We start from the raw sequence: 19329 nt of genomic DNA on the forward strand, positions 1-19329 counted from the left end.
TCACTGGTGTGAACTTGGCTCTACACGGTGGATCTATACTCCATTATCCCATTGGTCCTTTTCAAACCCTGGCAGTCTTTTATCAGGTCCTCCAGAGCATGGTCCCCTGTGGTTGGTCAGTATGGTAAGAGACTGGTATATAAGGTGAGATGATGTGAATAAGACTCAGTGTGGGACTGTTCAGCCTGAAGAAAGGCTGAGAAGTCTAAAACAGCAGGTACCATGTTCTGCGATAAACCCAGAAAAATCACTGGACAAATTCGTGTTTTTGGGAGTGATCGCGATTAGCGGTTCTATACATGCTAATCGCGATCGCTCCAGAATTGCAAGCAAACCACTGCAGGTAACGCGTTTGTGATTAGTGATAATCGTAAAACGCTCATGGTTGTGGCAGTGAGAACACTGCATAGGCTAGAATAGGATTAGCATTTTTAAAAACGCTAGCGGTTAGCGGGAATCTCATGATTCCTGCTTAGGTGTAAACGGGGCCTTATAAAGTTTCTTAAACTCAATTTCCAGTTTCTGTCTGTAGCCCCGCCTCCTAGCAGAAGAGGTGACAGACACTTCTCTGATTGGAGCTTGAAAGTACCTATGACCTCTTTCGCTAAGGGGCAAAGCTACGAGTGGAGGCCGGACGTCAGGGCACCCTGTAAGTATATAAACTTAAAGCGGAATATAACCCTGCATTTCAACTTTGCTCTAAAATATTATTTACAGCATATTATATGCAAAAAGCATTTTTTTTTTTTTTACTAGACCAGCATTGGAAGGGTTAAACACAGACGTTTCAAGTTCCGTGGAGAGATATGCAGAAGTTCAGATTGTTACATTCTATGTATCTATTGATAAACAGTTAGGCTGGGTCCACACTAGACACAGTTGCAGGACGGACACTGCAGTCCGGATCCGGGGAAGATTAGGGGAAGTACCCACGTACTGCAAACTGATGAAAGTGCATCAGTTTTGCATCAGTTTCCGTTCAGTTTCCGTTCAGTTTTTCCCTGACAGAAAACGTCTCTATCATTAGGAAGGAGTGGGAGGATTTTTTTGGGCCAATCAGAAAGCTCAGGCTATCCGTTTTCACATCCGTTTTTTGCCTGTGGAGCTGGAGATGCGTTTTCTCATTGCTTTTCACTACCCCTGCGTGTATCCGTGGTCCTGATCCGTTGCGTGAAAATGCAGCAGGTCCGGACCTTCCGTTCAGGTTTTGAAGACGGGTCCCCGCAAACGCAGACGGATCCGTTTTTTACTTAGGTGAGGCTGGCTGCTATTTTAAATATTAGTATCCGGGACTCCGTTTTTCATCAGGTTTGAAAAACGCAGCCACGGATACGTTTCCGGACCTAGTGTGGACCAGCTCTTACACACTCTTTGGCAGTCCTCCAAGCTCCTTCTCAGTCAGAGAGATGAGTCATTCAACACTTAGATACATTTCTGTAAACAAAATGTATCTCTTTTCAGCTTCGGATGCGTCTGCAGAAATCTAAAGGAACTTTAAAGCCCTGTGTAACCCTTCCAATGCTGGTCTAGTAAAAAAAAAAATGCTGGTTGCATATAATATACTGTAAATAATGTTTTAGAGCAAAGTTGAAATGCAGGGTTATATTCCGCTTTAATTTATAGAGACAAATCGCTAATCAGAAGCACTGTACAGTGCTTCAAAACACAGCAAATCGCTGCACACAGGGCTTGTGTGATTTCAAAGCGCTGAAGTGATTCCTAGTGGGTCCCTAGCCTAACAGTTTATACAATATGTAACTTTTAACCAAAAAAATTTAACAAAAATTATTTTATATTTTGTCCATGAATACAAATGTGTTTATCTCTGAAACATTGTAACTCGAGCTGTTTGTAAGTAGGAGACTGCCTGTATTGTAATATTTGTTTCCTGATGGATACGTCATGTGTTACATACTTTTTTTTTTTTTAAGGCAAGCATGTTACTTAAGACAAAAAAAAAAAAAAAAAAAAGGTGTGTCTTATGGGTCTCTTTTCAATTGGTCATCTTTCTGCAATCATTAAACTTAAGGGCAGTTCTATATTTGGGAAGAGGTCATTGACCTCTGCTTCTTCATACAGGACATGTCAGCATAGGCTGTGCAGCTTGCTAACGTAACACCAAGCATCTTTCTTCACGTTTCAGTACAATTCTTCTAGTGAAAATATGCCAAGATACACGGTACATGTGCGGGGAGAATGGCTGGCTGTGCCTTGTAAGGACGCTACTCTATTAATCAGGAATTTGGGCAAGGAAGCCTTGAGGAGGTATATAAAGAATAAACCAGATAATGGAGGATTTGATTCTCTGGATAATGTGAAATTTTACCTCCGGAGATGTAAAGGCCTTGGTTTATTGGACCTGGATGACACATTAGAAGATGCACTGGAGGATAATGAGTTTGTTGAAGTCGGTGAGTGTTTTTTTTTGTTTTTTTTTTGCGCAGGAATGTAAGTGTACCAGATGTTATAGCATTTGTGTGTCGTAGCTACTTTGTTCAGTGTTGGTAGACTAAAGATAAAATAAGGACCCTTTAATTCAGTGTCGTTGCCTTGCAGCGGACAATATCATCGAACAATGTGTTGGAGCTTTCAAATTGTTTGTGGTGCAGCAAGTTCTAATGGAGTAACAAGCAGCATGGTGTGCATTTATCGGGTAAAACGTATTTACAGTGATAGTGAAGCATACTTTCATTGTACTGTATGCTTTACTATACTGGTTTACCGCATGTCTAACATGCAAAAGTTTATAATGAAAGTCTAGGGGCCACATAGAAAAGCAAACCTGTCTCAAATACATGTAAAACGCACGTAATGTATTTCAATTGGAGATGCAGAGAATTGCCTTTTACATGTATTTTGTATGTGTTTTTTATTAAATATGATACTGTAGGCTAGTATGTCTCTTGCTGTTGTCCTCCTCCTTGATCAGCTCAGCCCACTACAGCAGCCAAGTCGCCCAAGTTGCGCAGTGCTGCGCATGTGCTGGCCCAGCGGTGCACTGACTTGCTGTACCCCTTCTGTCAGGAGTGCTCTACACCTACGCACTGTGTCGAGCCTTGTAGCTGCGTATGCGCATAACACTCTCGGTCACGGACGCACAAACAATGACATGCACCAACAGGCCAGCACAAGCGCAGCACTGTGCAACTTGGCTATTGTAGTGGGCCAAATAGCTGAGCGAGGAGGAGCAAGAACTGTAAGGGACATCAAGCCTACGGGGGCTGGAAGAAGCCCTAGGCAAGTAAAAGAACAGTCTTTAATTTCAGCTCCGGTATCCTTTAAAATTTGGGCTTCACAGGGACATTTAGTGATGTGACTATATGCAGTATGTAAAAGGGCTGCAGAAGATGTTGACACTATATAAGGCTAGGTTCACAGTGCAGTGCACTGTTACCGCAAAACACGCGCGTATTAACAGTGAAGCATACTCTTGTATGTTTCACTCTACACATTGTGCGGTGCCAGTTTTTAGATCCGTTGCATTCCTGCTGTTACTGGGAATGCAACGCCCACTGTGAACCTAGCCTAAATGCTTAATAACAATATTATTATTATTATTAATAATAATAATAATAATAATAATAATAATATTATATGAATAGTTTCTCTATTCTTCAATCACAATGTCTTCAAGATTGCGGACAAGACATATGGATACAATCTCAGAGTTCCAATTCTCATCATAAGACTGACATGTGTTTCACGGCCAAAGGCTGCTTCCTCAGAGGCACACTGCATACAAACAACTGTATAAAAACATACAATATACACCAAATAAGTCACATACATACCGTAGAAGATCTATGCGCATGTCAGGGTAAAAAGGCCAATAAAAACACAACACAAGTCCTCTTACCAACTATGAACCATAGAATCTGTGGGGCCGCAATCTGCAGAAAAGCGAGCAAGTATTAAACTACGGTGGTAGGTGTATATAAATAAATGTACTCAAAATGAGTGCACTATCCCTACACAGAACAAACCCGTTATTTCTCGGTTCTAAACCGCATGCACGAACCAGACAAGAAACCCATAGGGTGCCATATGATAAAGTGCAAAATAGTATGTGAATCGATAATACCAATATACTACATAAAGATGTGAGGTCCCAAAAGGGAGTAAACTACCAGTGCCTTCATGTGAGCTGCATGTACAGATGCATAGAACACATGCCCCAACAACAGAGATCTACATAGCAGTACATAAATGTCAGCAAAGATGGAGGTCCACAGGGCATCATCCACCCACCATACACTAATATAGCATACATATGGGGCATAAGCAAAAGCATCCAAGTCATGCGCCTTCAGTTTCTCAACATAGTCTAACCTGTGCACAAATTGTGCAAATAATACAAATTATATTGATCCTAAAGCACTGTTGGGACAGTTTGCATAAGTAATCAAAACAGTGAGTTAAAGCTTAGTTACACCATAACCTGAGTACATAATAAACACCAATATGGTGGGGACAGACTCTTTCCATAGGAAAAGAAAGTGTATACCTGAAAGATGTAGAGAAAACACGATCCACATCGTTACCACTGGCGGCAGCCGCCATCCAGGATTAGAAGAGTGCAAAATCTAGCCCGCTCGTCTCAGCATAAAAAATAGTAGGGACCTTGTATTATGTTTTTATTGGCCTATTTACCCCGACATGCGCATAGATCTTCTATGGTATGTATGTGACTTATTTGGTGTATATTATATGTTTTTTTATACAGATGTTTGTATGCAGTGTGCCTCTGAGGAAGTGGCCTTTGGCCGTGAAGCACGTGTCAGGCAGTCTTATGATGAGAATTGGAACTCTGGGATTGTATCCATACATCATTGTGATTGAAGAATAAATAGAGAAACTGTTCATATAAAAACTCCGTTTTTTTTCTGTGTGTTGGGTGCCGTAATATTTAGGGGTGGAATGGAACTACTCATTTTATTGTACTTTTGGTGCATTTAATAACAATATTGTTATGTGTACTGGTGTTACAAATATTTACTGTAAAGTTTCATGGCACAAAAAAAGTCTTGAAGTCTAATTGAGAATTCGTTTTTGACTTGGGTTAGTATCACATTTAAGATTTTTGACACAATTGCATAGTCTTAATATAAATAAAATTTGTACTAACAGTATGATGTTTGAATATATTTATATCTTAGTTGTAGAAGGAGATGTGATGTCACCAGACTTTATACCTTCCCAGCCAGAAGGGGTCCATCTGTATCCTTTACAGTAATGAGTGCACTTTGTAAAACTGTAGGAATTTCAGTTATTTATGCTGTATTGTCCAACAAGCTTGGGCAAGTTGTAGTCACTAGTCTTTGGCTCTAAAGTTCTTGGGATTCTCATGTTATCTGTGCATTCAACTATCCAGGTGTTTCCTTTTAAATGACTCCGTTAGCGGGAATATGACACAGGGTCATCACTGAGTATGTATCAGTGCTTCTGTCATCTTTTTTTGAGCTAATAGATTTTATTTCTAGTCTATTAAAAAAATTATCATTAAAATAATTATACAAAGTATTAAAGCATCTAGTCTGGTGATGCTTTATGCGATCAGCATACTACTTGCTTTGTAAGGAGTCCGTGGGCTAGACTCTCTAACACTGCTACTGCCTATTGAGCATGCCCCAGTGGCTAACTCGGCTCACAAGTGCTTTGAGTTCACCAGGAGAAAAGTGCAATATAAATGTTATTTGCTGTCTTGCCTTTGTACTGCATCCAGTGTAGGTGTCATTGGCTCTACTTTTTTTGAAGTCTTGTCTAATATTGTGAAGTGCAAAGTGGTAACACATCATTTATCTCAGTGGTCCTCCAACTAAGGCCCGCGGGCTGAATGTGGCCCCCTGAGTCTTTTTTACCGCACCCCCGCAACCACAAAATATATTACTTATAGATGCAGTCAGCTACATCTTTAGGGCTGGTTCAGATGGATGTCTACGTGGCGTCGTGTTTGGGGGCGTTGCGGCGGCTGCGTGGTCAGGCTTTCAGTAGCCTTCGTGTCGCGTTCCGATGCGGTTGCGGTTTTTCTTCCCCTAGGGGAAGCTACATGTCGCTTCCAGGGGCAGCTCGAACGCTAGCGAAAATCGGGACCCGAACACCGCGATTGTGTAAACGCGTGCAAAAGCTCGGTGTAAACGTTCCCATTCACTTGAATGGGAGCGTTTACCTCGCCGTTCCGAACGCTTGCAGTAAACGGTCAGCAAGCGTCCGTCTGAACCAGCCCTTAATTATTGGCGGTCCACATATAAAATAGCAGTGCTGGCACCACCCATCCACATGGAGGCCAGATAGCAGTAATTCACTGGTTTCCAATCGAACTCCACATCGGGTGACACTGCTGTCCAATCGGACTGCAGGTTGTCACCTGGGTATGCTTCACTGTCTGGCCCACAAAGACTCCTACATTATTCTATGTATACACCGGCCCCCCAGCTGTCTGAAGTATGTTGACCCGGCCCTCTACCCAAAACGTTTGGGGACCCCTGATTTACCTGATGAACAAGCTGTTTCTCTAAAGGTGCCCATTAATGATACAGTCCCACAGACTATCCACTAACAGACAAAATACTGCTAACCAATTCCATCACATTAATGGGATTGATCTTAAGAACTAATCGATCCTATTAATCTGAATTGGTTAGCAGTATTTTGTCCTTTAGTGGGCATGACCGATTGTTTCCTGTTGCTGGGCAACAGTCCTCATTAGTGTGTATAAAGCCTGGTACATACTTTTAATTATGGTTGACCAATCGCTGACCCTATTTACCACCTTTATGTAGTATGGGGGTTTCCCTACACAATCTGCTATGTTGACCCTCATGCCACATGGAGTTGGTAAAAGTGTGTACCAGGCTTTCAGACTGTTGTTTGAAACCAACAAAAGAGGTCTGAACACTGTTCAGAAGATTTTACTGCCGGTCACTTTTGAAGTGTGCAGCAAGTTATAATGGGAATAAATGACAATATTATTCCTATTTCCTTTTCATTCTAGTGACGCTTTATGGAATTGTCTTTAAAATGACTTGTATCATTATGAATGTATATTGCAGTTCAAGAAGGACATGTATTCCTTTAACAAATTTGCAGATATAGTAAATATAGAGAGCCAGAAAATGTGAGTAGTGTTTTTGGTGATTTACAAACATAGTGTGTGTGTGTGTGTGTGTGTGTGTGTGTGTGTGTGTGTGTGTGTGTGTGTGTGTGTGTGTGTGTGTGTGTGTGTGTGTGTGTGTGTGTGTGTGTGTGTGTGTGTGTGTGTTAACATACACACGATATAGTAAAACATTTACAAGTACAGATCAATAGGTCAGCCTTAATCAGTACTTAAAATTCTCATCATGTGGTCTATCATGCTATCTCATGTCAAATATACAGACGGCAGATTGTGGACTGTGCCACAGTAATTACACACAAGAAGATTGTAGTGGTGGTATGAACGCTGATACTCCTGATGTCAATTCACTCTAGGCATTTTGTCTCAGTTCATATGGAAAAGTGCGTTGGGTTAATTACGGTTTTCCCTCATGCTAATGGATAGTGGAATGGAGGAGGTACTAGGGGTGGACCTGAGGGGCTTTTTCCATAGGACAGTGGGGAGGTTGTTTTTTAGAACTCCAAATTTATAAAAGTAGTGATAAGCTGAAAAGATTGCATGGCTTGAACTAGATTGCTTCTTTTAAATATCCTGTTATTTATAGGCACGTTTATACCTTTTGCCTCATTTTAAAAATGGCAATTAAATCTGATCATCACATTATATTGCCCCATAGAGAAAGGCACTTTGGTGAGGATGAAACCCACAGGATGTAGTGGAGAACAGTGACTTTTTTTTCTCTCAACCACGTGGTCAGTGCTATTGCCATGATCGTCACTTTGCCTATAAAAATACATTGTAAGAACTAGCGGTCAAGTGAATACATCTGACTGCAATTTTAGGGAATGAATGGGCCTGCAACTCCACTTTTCCATGCCACTGAGCAAAGCCTGCTCCCACCTGTCCTATAGGTTACAGCTTTAGATGGCGATGAGTAATAGAGATAGCTGGAATGTAAGTTGTGATGTTTCATTTAACATTTTAATATTACTTTTGTATCAAACTTGGGATCCGGGAGTTACTGAACCACTATCCTAATATGCAGAAAATCTGAATGTGATAGCATAAAATGCACTGCTTTTTATGACGACTATGGTGTGCAACATGCAAATGGAGTGAGACTCTCTACATAATAAAGACATCTGATCCACTATAAAACTTGAACTTTTAATAAACTTCTTTGTAAAAAAAGACATTGGTAATCAACGGCTAAAAATTCAAAAATACAAAAATACAAAACAAGTGATACTTAGCAGGTCACTGCAGATGTTTAGAGGTGCGGAGGTGAAGTCGACGGCCGTTTCGCTCCGCAATGAGGGCTTTCTCGGTCTCGAGAAAGCCCTCATTGCGGGGCGAAACGGCCGTCGACTTCACCTCCGCACCTCTAAACATCTGCAGTGACCTGCTAAGTATCACTTGTTTTGTATTTTTGAATTTTTAGCCGTTGATTACCAATGTCTTTTTTACAAAGAAGTTTATTAAAAGTTCAAGTTTTATAGTGGATCGGTTGCTCCTGGAATGCTTTGCTTCTTCCTGATATAATTAAATGATATTTCTTACTAATTCTGGATGTTGCACCATCTTTTTTGTATATGGTTCACGGCTTTTTTCATTGAGTGCACTCGCCACGACATATCCTTTTTGTAAATAATAAAGACATCTCCTTGTGTTTATTTGTGAGTTGCACTATGCTTATGGTCATCACACACGGGCCCATATGCAATTCAATTTTTCTCCAGAGTTTTCTCCTAGGTGATATTTTTAAACTTGTCAATAAAATGCCTTTTAAGCCACCAGCTGGCAAGAAAATCCTTCAAATTTTGATAGTTCCTTTTCACCTACTTTTCGGTACGTTTTCAGTTGAAAAGTGCTGGAAAGTTATTTTAAATAAGTTGAAAAATGATCTCCTAGGAGAAAACTTTGGCTGAAAAAGTGAATTGCATATGGGCCATGGTCTGATTGTTTCCCAGTTTTGAAGGCTGGATGCAGAGCCTGCAATGTAAGGCTAAACATACACGGTTAGATAGTGTGCCGATTCTTCCTTATCAATCGAGCCGCTGATGGCTCAATTGATAACATCCGACAGGTCAGATGACCCGCCGGATAGATTCCCTGCTCAATCCCCGCGGGCGGACAATAGCGGGGAATCGAGTGGCTGATAAGCAGCGTCCGCGGGGACGAGCGGGAATCGATGCACGTGCGGACGAGCGGTGACGGCTCGATACCGGCGCACTATCTAACCTTGTATATTTAGCATAAGGCAATGCCAGAGCTCCGTTCAGAAATCCTCACTGGCAGATTTAGGGATCAACAAATGGCATATGTGTTTGAGACATCTGTGGTGTTCTGGATGATGCCATACCACAATCTCATGGATTGGTAGTCGTCGCCAGTCACAATGTTGCTTCTCACAGACTGAGAGCCTTCATTGACTGGAGGCACAAAAGCTGGTAAAATAGTGCGGATATGTTAACTACTTGTCACAGCCGCTTAATTAGACCAGCAGTGGTGACATGTCACAGCAGCAGATTTTCCCAGGAGATGTAGGCTTTATTTTTAGGAAATGCTATAAATGTATACAAGAATATAGTTCTACAAATCACGCTTTTACTGCAACAAGCAGCCTCCGACATAGACATGCATGGTATGGTAGAAATGACTCCGGGTGGCTTATGTGATAATGCAGTAGACATCAACAATCTGTTTATCTGGTGGACCATACCTGAGTCTGTGTAAAGCCAATTGCATGCTAGATGTTTGTTGCCTAAAACAATTATAAAGAATTGTCGGGTAACAATAATCTCTAGCACATCAACCTATCTGAATGTGTGAAAATCTAGCAGGAGTACAACTGCCATGGAATATGTTGGCGCTTAATAAATCAATAATAACAACTGTACCCTGGTGTCCACTCCCTCCTCGCCAGTGCGAGCGCTGTAATAGCGCAGGAGATTTGGGCGCAGCCGGCGCCACCATAGACAGCGCTCTGTGAGTAACTTCAGCGCGGTCAGAAGATGGAGCTGAAGTTGCTCTTAAAACACTATAATTCGGCCTCCAGCAATAGCTATTCACGTGGAGGGGGAATGGTAATAATGCTACTTCCTTGGATTTTGAGCCCCTCTAATACCTTCTAAATCCCTGACTCAGAACTAAGATGCACTGGGAACAAAGATAGCAGGCAGATATGTGCTATCCAGCTGGGGGGGTCTCTGCCTGCTATCTTTGTTCCCAGTGCATCTTAGTTCTGAGTCAGGGATTTAGAAGGTATTAGAGGGGCTCAGAATCCAAGGAAATAGCATATTCAAAAGGGAGTCAGTAACACCTTGTATGTTCTTCTCCATTCAGGTTAAGCTGAGCAACATGTCCTATCCTAAGGGGAGGGGAAGCTGCAATCTGTGGCCTGGTGCACACCAAAAACCGCAAGCAGATCCGCAAAACGCTAGCGTTTTTAGCTGCGTTTTTCTTCTTATTTTGAAGCGTTTTGCTAGCGTTTTGCGCTGCGGGTTTTGGTACAGCAGATTACAGATATTGTTGCAGTAAAGCTCTTACTGAACAGCTTCTGTAACAAAAACGCCTGGAAAACCGCTCTGATCTAGCGTTTTTTCAGAGCGGTTTGCGTTTTTCATATACTTTACAATGAGGCAGAATCGCCTCCGCAATCTAAAATCTGCAGCAGCCCGGGAGTATGCGTTTCTGCAAAACGCCTCCCGCTCTGGTGTGCACCAGCCCATTGAAATATATTACCTAAGCGTATCCGCAGCCGCAAGCGGATCGCAAAACGCTGCCAAACCGCTCTGGTGTGCACTAGGCCTGTGAGTTACTGTGGGGAAATCCAATAGCAAATGGTTAAATTGATCCAACATGGAGGACACTGGGTACTTTCACAAACTATTTTTAGGAATGGACCTACTGGAGACATGCTGCTCAGCCTGTAAATGAGGGCCTATTTATAAAAGCTTATAAAATTTTTGAATCAATTCGTGTCATTTGCTTAAAAAATATATTTAAGGAAATATTTCTGGTGATTACATTGGTGTTTTTTTTATGCGTTATTTTTTGATAATTTTAACAAGTGGTGTTACAGGTCACATAACGGTGTGCAACATTTGATAACATGACATGTACATTTTAAATGAGCATGAAACAGCACGCCACAGTAAAGTACCGGTAATACAAGTGAATGTGAAGTTAAAGAAGGTTAGACTTCCACTCCTAACTCCTATCACAGGTTATGAGAGCAGACCATATTTATGCATATTTAAGGAAATGTTCACACCACCATTTAAAATAAATGTTAGGCAAGTGGGCTTTTTGGTGTTTTTTTTGGCAGGGCCTGAGCCCACTAATGCACTTCTGTGCATTTTTAGCTACACATCAGGGTGCAAATGATCTGTAAGCATATGTGGACTTTAGAAAAATCATGACGTCAGGAACAAGCATTCTGCTCTATTGAAATTGGCAAGTGTAAACTAATCTTATCCTTAACATATAGGATCTGTTTACACATCCGATTCCACCCTGCTAGGTCAGAGCATTTTTTGGCGTTTGTGTTTTGTTTTACCCAGTGTGAATAAGCCCTTAGTGTAAACCATCCCATTGACTTTCATTGGTTTTCATTTGTAATTGGATTCTGGGGTGCAGTTTGGACAAGTGCACTCCCTACCTCAAACTATGACAGGGGCACTTTAGCAGAGATTAGATTTTGAGCTCTTCTAAAGGCAGTTAGTTACATGACTATTAATTCTGTAAAGTTAAGATGTCAACGCCAAATCTGCAATAATAATAGCAGTGATATTTCTTTTGTGGAGAGCTAATCTGTTTTTAGGTTGAATATTTTAGAAGTGGGCGGTCCAGTTCAGATGCCCCCTCTGGTGGTGCATTACAGAACTGGGCTTCTTGCACTTTCAGTAATACAGTACTCAGTAATATCCGCAACACAGCAGGAAATTACAAATCTGTTTTATTTTTTTACACGCACACATATTCTTACACGCTTGTGACCCTCAACATAACGCTGTTTGGTCAAGAAGGACTAGACAAGACAAGACAATATACTCTGTACAGCGCTGCGTAATAGGTCAATGCTATATAAATACTTCAAATAAATAATACATAAATAATAAGGTCATGGGACTAGACTAGCTAGTGCATTGTTACAGACCCATCTGGAAATTGAAGTGCAGTGTATAGTAGAATTGATTGCTTCTGAACCAATTCTTTTCAGAAAGAAATTGGTCATTTTGGAACATTGGGTGGTAATCTGTAAGTGTATGACCAGCCTTAGTTGCATGTGCAGAAACCGATTGAACAGCAAACTGGCTGTTAAACTCAACACACACCATACAATCTAGGTTGTCCAATCTTACCACTTTCATGTAGTATAAGAGCTTATCCAATCAATCATTCAAGGTATTTTCAATCTGTTGGCCCTTATACTACATAGATTTGGTAAATCTGTACAACCAAGATTGTATGGTGTGTGTTGAGCTTAAGACTGACTTTGCTTTTATGCAAGAGACCTGAGAGATTACAGTATCCTACCTAAAGAGATAAAGTAAATTCTCCATAGCTGAGATCGCATTCGGATTTTCAAGATGGCTTTGAATTTGGTGGTTAACTGAAGACATTGCTGTAAATCTCAAGACTGCAATGTTTATAATCTACAGTATATAGCATTTTCCTAACAAGTTACACTAATGCTTAACTGTATGTGTTTTAATGTTGTGAAACTAACAGTCTTTTTCTGCAGTATATTAATGTAGATGGCGAGAGTTTGACAACAGTGGATTTGCTAAACCTGGGAAAAGGACTTTTTAAAATAAAGGTAAATATCAGATATTTGTATGCAGTTATTATACAATGTTTTTTGTTGTTGCTTTTTATTTTTAAAGCAGTAGGATCAGCCATACGATGCCAGGGAAAAAAAACACATATATAAGTAGATAAATACTTGATCTACTTACATAACACATGTATTGTACTGTCCACGTTTTGATTTCAGTGAATGTTATATAGTAAATGACAAGAATTCTGTTCCTGGTGGGGGCCATGTCTTTTGCCCACAGTTAGGCTAAAGGCCCATACACACGTCCGTTTTTTGCGAACGACGGGTCGTTTGAACGACCCATCGTTCAGTCGTTCGCCCGCTAAATCGGGCATGTGTACAGACTGTCGTTCGCGTGCCAAGAGTGAGTTTGGAAACTCTCTCTTGTCACGCGAACGACAATCTGTACACACGCCCGATTTAGCGGAATGAACGACGGGTCGTTCAAACGACCCGTCGTTCGCAAAAAACGGACGTGTGTATGGGCCTTAACTCGTGATGTCATTTCTGTCCTTTACTTTTTTTTCTTGTCTCCTCCAATCGCTGAGTCGCCTCAGCCTTGCTTGTAAACACAAGTGAGTAGGGGATTAGGTTTCAGATAAGAAGCTGGCAGGGAAATAAAGGGAAGAGGAGGAATAGATTATAGATAAAAAGAACCCCAGCATGCAATTCTTTGGCACGACTACTAAAGGGCCAGTGTTCCTTAAGTATGTGATAACTCCAAATCATAACAGCAGAAAAAGTTTTGAAAGATTTGAATGCAGGGTTAGCATCTTTATCACTTAATACACTCAGACCAGTTGCTGTTGAAATTTGATTGTTATGGTGACGATACCGCTTTAATACAAGGTAGTGTTGTAACTAGAGATGGGCAATTAGATGCCAATAATTCTGGCTTAAATGGAATGCAAAATGAATGCATGGGTGCATTTCCTGGCGGTTTTTGATTTTCCCAATTCCAGACTGTATACAGTTTGCATTAAAATCGCATGCAATCTAAATTTATTGGTATCTCATTGACCGTTTCAAGTTTTAGCACTGGAATAAATGGTAGCAAGAAGGAGGACCACTTCAACCACCGCTATTCAAACGAAGGGAGCAGGAATCGCAGATCTCAAGGTATATAGGCAAAGAAATGAAGTATTCCGCTGCACCAAGGCTGGGTAAAAGCTTTTTCTTCAACTTTATTGACACATCAATAAGCACATATAAGGCTGACGCGTATCGGAGCTCTGAAAGGCTCCTTAATCATAGCCAGCATACACAAAATCACCACAAGTTTAATTAGTCAGGTGCCCGCCCACAAGGGGCATGGCTACCCTCTTAAGGAAACATAGACAAGTTTTACATATAAAAATAGGCAAAGCCAATGTATAAAATCCAGTGCATAAAAAACCAGAGATGACATGGTTGAGCATCAGAAATGAATATACAGTAAACATGAATTCCTGAAACTGTATTGTACACAATATATACTATATGACAGGGAGGTAGACAGGAATAAGGACGCTAGTGGGGAAATGGAAAGGAAAAGGGGAGGAGGAAAAGGAAGGAGGGGGGGGGGGGGGGAGGACAGAAAAAGGGATATTAGCCTAACCTATGATATAAGGTTATAACTATTTTTTTTGTCCAGGATGAATGCGTGGAACTTGGGATTCTCTCACTTCCATTCCAGATATTTTTTTCTTGCAAGTTTGACACGTCAATGGCAAGGAAACCACCTACATGCATGAGCTTTTAGGCACAGTCCTGCACGCCTGAATGTGCAATTTAACCACCCTGGCGTTCTATTAAGATCGCCAGGGCGGCTGCGGGAGGGGTTTTTTTTAATTAAAAAAAAAACTATTTCATGCATGGAAATGGAATTCTCTGTCCTCCATTTTGAAAATGGCTATTACCCCATAACAGCTTCCTGATCAGCACACTGTTAAACTGTAACATAGCCCGCTTGAGCCATAGGGAAACATGGACACATCAGTTCTCCTCTCAGCTGTAACTGACAGTAACTGATATATTTCAGTTCTGACAAAATGTTGTCAGAACTGGAAGGGATCACTGTAAGAAGAAAATGGTGAGCTTCTGAGAGGAACTGATGGCAAGGTGACTATGTAATGTTCATTTAAAGTTACCTCATGTATTTATTTTAAATAATTTTACTCAGTACAGGTTCTCTTTAAGCTTAAACCTACTGGTTGAGCAAAAAGAAAATTTTGTCCAGTTGAATTGACACACTTATGTAGACAAACCAGGTATTCAGCTTAAATACATTTTTTTTTCTTCACAAGCTCACTCCAGAGGCTGAACACAAGGTAAAGCAATCAAGGCTTCTCATAGAGAGCATTGTGCAAGACCAGAAAGGTAAACAGTTGCCTTTTATTCTCAGGCTGTGTGCATTTTATTGTGTACATCCCCTTACGTATGCTGTATCTGATTTGTTGTAGTTGTCTATGGAATTACTACAGGATTTGGAAAATTTGCACGAACTGTGATCCCCTTACACCAGCTCAAGTAAGCAACAAATGTGCGCAGCTTCTTCTTGCCTTGTTGGAATGCACACTCATGGTTGGCTACACTATTGCATGCACAGTGACATTAGATTACAGCTGCGATTTCAGCTAACAAATGCTTGGGCCATTGCAGTTGCTTGAGGAACCGCCTGTTAGAGGGGAGGTCATATTACCATACCAGTGTCACTATACTTATGGAGATGTGCATCTTTCCTAAAGAGGAACTTTAATCAAGGATCAAATTAATTCCAGTCACTAGCTGATACCCCCTTTGCCATGAGAAATATTTACCTTTTTTCGATAGACCATCTGTGTGGCTGACATTGTTGTGAAACCCCTCCCACCATGTGATGTCATGACGGTTTCCTTTCTTTGAACCTTATTGCACTGTGAGAAATGAAGTTGGTTTCCAACTGCCAAGCAAGTAGTATCTCCCTCTGGCAGCCTATCCTATTGTTAGTGGGTGTGGTTATAGATATTGGCAGTTTGCACTGTCTGTTTTTCTACCTGTCTGCCAGTAGTAGAGATGATGAGGTGCAGGCTCATTGTGGATCAAACATGAACGAATTACTGAGTATACTTGAATACAAGTCGATCTTGTGTATAAGTCGACTCCAATATTTGACGCTCTTAAGCTGGAATTTTTTATTGACTCAAGTATAGGTTTACCCAGCAAAGTTGATGGCTGCACTTGGGGCTCAGGAGGAGTTAATGATTGTACTGCATACAGTATTGCAGCCATTAACCCCTCCAGTCGCTTAAAGAGAAACCGTGACCAAGAATTGAACTTCATCCCTATCAGTAACTTATACCCCCTTTCCCATGAGAAATCCTTTTCTTTTCTCAAACGGACCATTAGGGGGATCTGTATGGCTAATATTGTGGTGAAACTCCTACCACAGTGTGATGTCAGGAACATGGCCCTGACAGTTTTCTGTCTGTGAACCTCATTGCATTGTGGGAAATAACAGCTGTTTTACTATTTACAGCTGTTTCCAATTGCATCACCTGTCAGCAGTAAAAAATGTCACCATGTGATAAATGTCAGAAAATAAATCAGACAGAGGAAAGATTTTAGAATAGGCAAACACTGACTAAATCATTTATACATAATTATTGTAAAAATCAAGCACTTTTTTTTATTACATTTTCATTGGAGTTCATCTTTAAGCGCAGCCAATACCTCCCAAGTGCAGAAATTATTCACTCCCTTTTATGCAGCCCAGTATTGTGCCCCTGCACTTTCCTTGTTAATTCTTGTTGCCAGGACTTTCAGAGCTGTGTTTTCTTTGTATTTCCTTTCCTCAAAGTGTAACTTACTACTCGGTAAATTGCTGCAAATGGGAATGTCACTAATAATACACACACTATTCAGTGTGCTCAGTGTTGCCCGTGACTCATGTATAAGTCGACCCATATACTTTTATGAAGTGACTCAGACCTACATTTCTAGACTTATACTCAAGTATATACAGTACAAGGAAAATATCAATCATTTCTTGATCTCTTTTCTATTTTATAACTTCTCACTTGTATTGGTTTGTTTGTTTATTTATTTTTTACGACTACTACTTTTTTTTCGGTTAAGTTCCTCTTAAGTAACCTCAGTGACCGTAGCCCTGAACAACAGACAGTCAAGTTTAACTTAATAGGGTGCTAACAAACCCATCAATTCTAAAATGTTCATGGTCGCATTGTCTTTTAATTCCTCTATTCTAATAGGCAGGTACCTGTTGGTACATTGCGTAAAGAGACTCAATCGTAGGTATAAAATTCTATGTAAGGATTATGCCATTTTTTTGGCTAACTGTGCAAGATTCAAAACATTCAGCTGGACTTGATAGGCTACAGTGCAAGGCCAAAGCAAGGCGGGAACTCCCGTTAGACAAAGTAGGCACATGTGGAATGCCCTTGCCTAGAACTGCCACTATTGGAAGGCTGATATTTTATAATTTACTCATGAAGTTCATAGAAACTTGGTGATCACTCACACTTGTCTACATGTGTAAAGATAAAGCTCACTAAAGTCTATCCAAACCCATTTCCCTTTTTTAAAAAAAAAACAATTCTATCCAAAAACTAAAGCCCAAGTTCAGTAACACTGCAGAGTGACTGGCTATAACCTCCTACATCTCCACATACTTAACTCCATCCCCTATCAAATTATAGCCATGCTCCTCTATAGAAAACAAAGGGAGAGGTGGACAGTGGGTATAACAGCCACTGTACCATTCCAACAGAAGGAAGGGGAGAGGGTAGACAATGTGTATCCTGTTCCTCCGTACCCCGGAAGGCTCTGCCAAGCTATTACAATTACACAGGAGACAGCAAGAACCCAGCAGTGACCACTCATATAATGTCAATATGGGACATTCATCAGACAATAGCAAGTGTCACAAAAATATGGGTTTTGGGAGGGGTCTACGTAAAAGGGATCCTAAAAAATTGGCAATTTTTTCCCCCCTGATAAATCTAGTAAGCTAGAATCAAACTTTTTTGTTTGGTAACTCTTATGACATTTTGACATCATTTTTGCTTTGCGCCATTGAAGTAATTCAGAAGATTCTGGTGCTATATAAATCAACAATAATCAATAATAATAATTCTTGCTTAATTGACTTCTGCAGTAATAATAAAAATGTCAACCCAATTAAATGCCACACATCTGTGCATACGACATAAATCTTTTCTGTTCTCAATAAATGGTGATTCGGCTAATTTTAGTATTACATTAACTGGATACAGTCACATAACTGAATATTATTCTGTTCATATCTTCTTTTTAGGGAACTTCAGGTCAATCTTGTGCGGTCCCACGCTGCTGGTAATAATTTTTTATTCATACGAACGTTTCTGTGTTTTATCACGTGTGAAATCAAAGTTGCTTTTATTTACATTAATAGGTGTTGGAAAGCCTCTAAGTCCAGATCGTTCTCGCATGCTTTTGGCTTTGAGGATAAATGTTTTGGCCAAAGGATACAGTGGTATTTCACTAGAAACCCTGCAACAAGTCGTACAAGTTTTTAATGGTAAGTGTATTAAACTTGAAAGACAAAAAAAAGCAGAAATTTGTTTTTACTGAAAATACTGGGAAGTAATACAAAATACAAAGTTCCTGATTACACTGAAATTCCCATTCTTGCAGTATTTTATTACTTATTTTGCTTTCTAGCTGCCAGAAAGATTTTAGTATAAAAAGATACAATTAGATTGGAAGTTATATTCTATTATATGGTAGCTAACAATAAGTTTTAAAACATTTTTTTACCTGACCCATTGTTGACTATTTAAATGCTTTTTTTTTTCTTTTATCTTACAGCCTCTTGTCTACCTTACATCCCAGAAAAGGGCACTGTTGGAGCTAGTGGTGACCTTGCTCCTCTTTCCCATCTTGCATTGGGTTTAACAGGAGAAGGCAAGATGTGGTCACCAAAGAGTGGTTGGGCTGATGCTAAATACGTAAGTTTCACCTACTTCCTGCTGACATAGATTATTTTATTTCTTCAACCCTTTGTCATTTACTTTGGACATCAGAGGATTATGCTATATGAAATTCCCTGCAGTACTAGTCTCTATTCATTGGCTGATGTGGCTTTTCATTATAATCCTGGAGGAAGTGTCTATGCAGGCATTCTTAAAGGGAACTAAGCAGCTCCTGGCTTCAAATAGCTGCAAGGGCTGCCATTGTTCAGAAGCTCAACCCCCTGTTATTTTACAACTGCTATTATCCAGGCTAGGTGTGAAATTCTTCAACTGTAACTGATGTTTTCTGTTTGAAGCACAATGGGGGTTTGTTTGTGGTCAATTAAGTCTAATGAGGTGATTTCTTATCTGCCTTCCACCATCTCCTGCTCAGGGACCGCAGGTCCTTTACGGACTGACAAAGTGGCTATTTTAACCCTTAG

The 19329-nt window shown here is 40.4% G+C and overlaps 1 protein-coding gene across 1 annotated transcript in view; it reads left to right on the plus strand.

The window, feature by feature from the left end:
• The first annotated feature begins 2050 nt into the window (after window positions 1-2050).
• The window catches only part of HAL (histidine ammonia-lyase), a 63893-nt gene continuing 46614 nt past the window's right edge, over window positions 2051-19329 (plus strand). Inside the window, exons 1-9 of the mRNA XM_068276777.1 lie at window positions 2051-2411; window positions 5157-5217; window positions 7087-7114; window positions 12843-12917; window positions 15203-15275; window positions 15359-15425; window positions 18211-18248; window positions 18328-18453; window positions 18744-18883. Coding sequence (XP_068132878.1) covers window positions 2165-2411; window positions 5157-5217; window positions 7087-7114; window positions 12843-12917; window positions 15203-15275; window positions 15359-15425; window positions 18211-18248; window positions 18328-18453; window positions 18744-18883 — 855 coding nt within the window. The 5' untranslated portion in view covers window positions 2051-2164. The remainder of the gene's footprint in view (window positions 2412-5156; window positions 5218-7086; window positions 7115-12842; window positions 12918-15202; window positions 15276-15358; window positions 15426-18210; window positions 18249-18327; window positions 18454-18743; window positions 18884-19329) is intronic.

The sequence above is a fragment of the Hyperolius riggenbachi genome, chromosome 3, assembly GCF_040937935.1.
Source record: "Hyperolius riggenbachi isolate aHypRig1 chromosome 3, aHypRig1.pri, whole genome shotgun sequence".
NCBI classification, from domain to species: Eukaryota; Metazoa; Chordata; class Amphibia; order Anura; family Hyperoliidae; genus Hyperolius; species Hyperolius riggenbachi.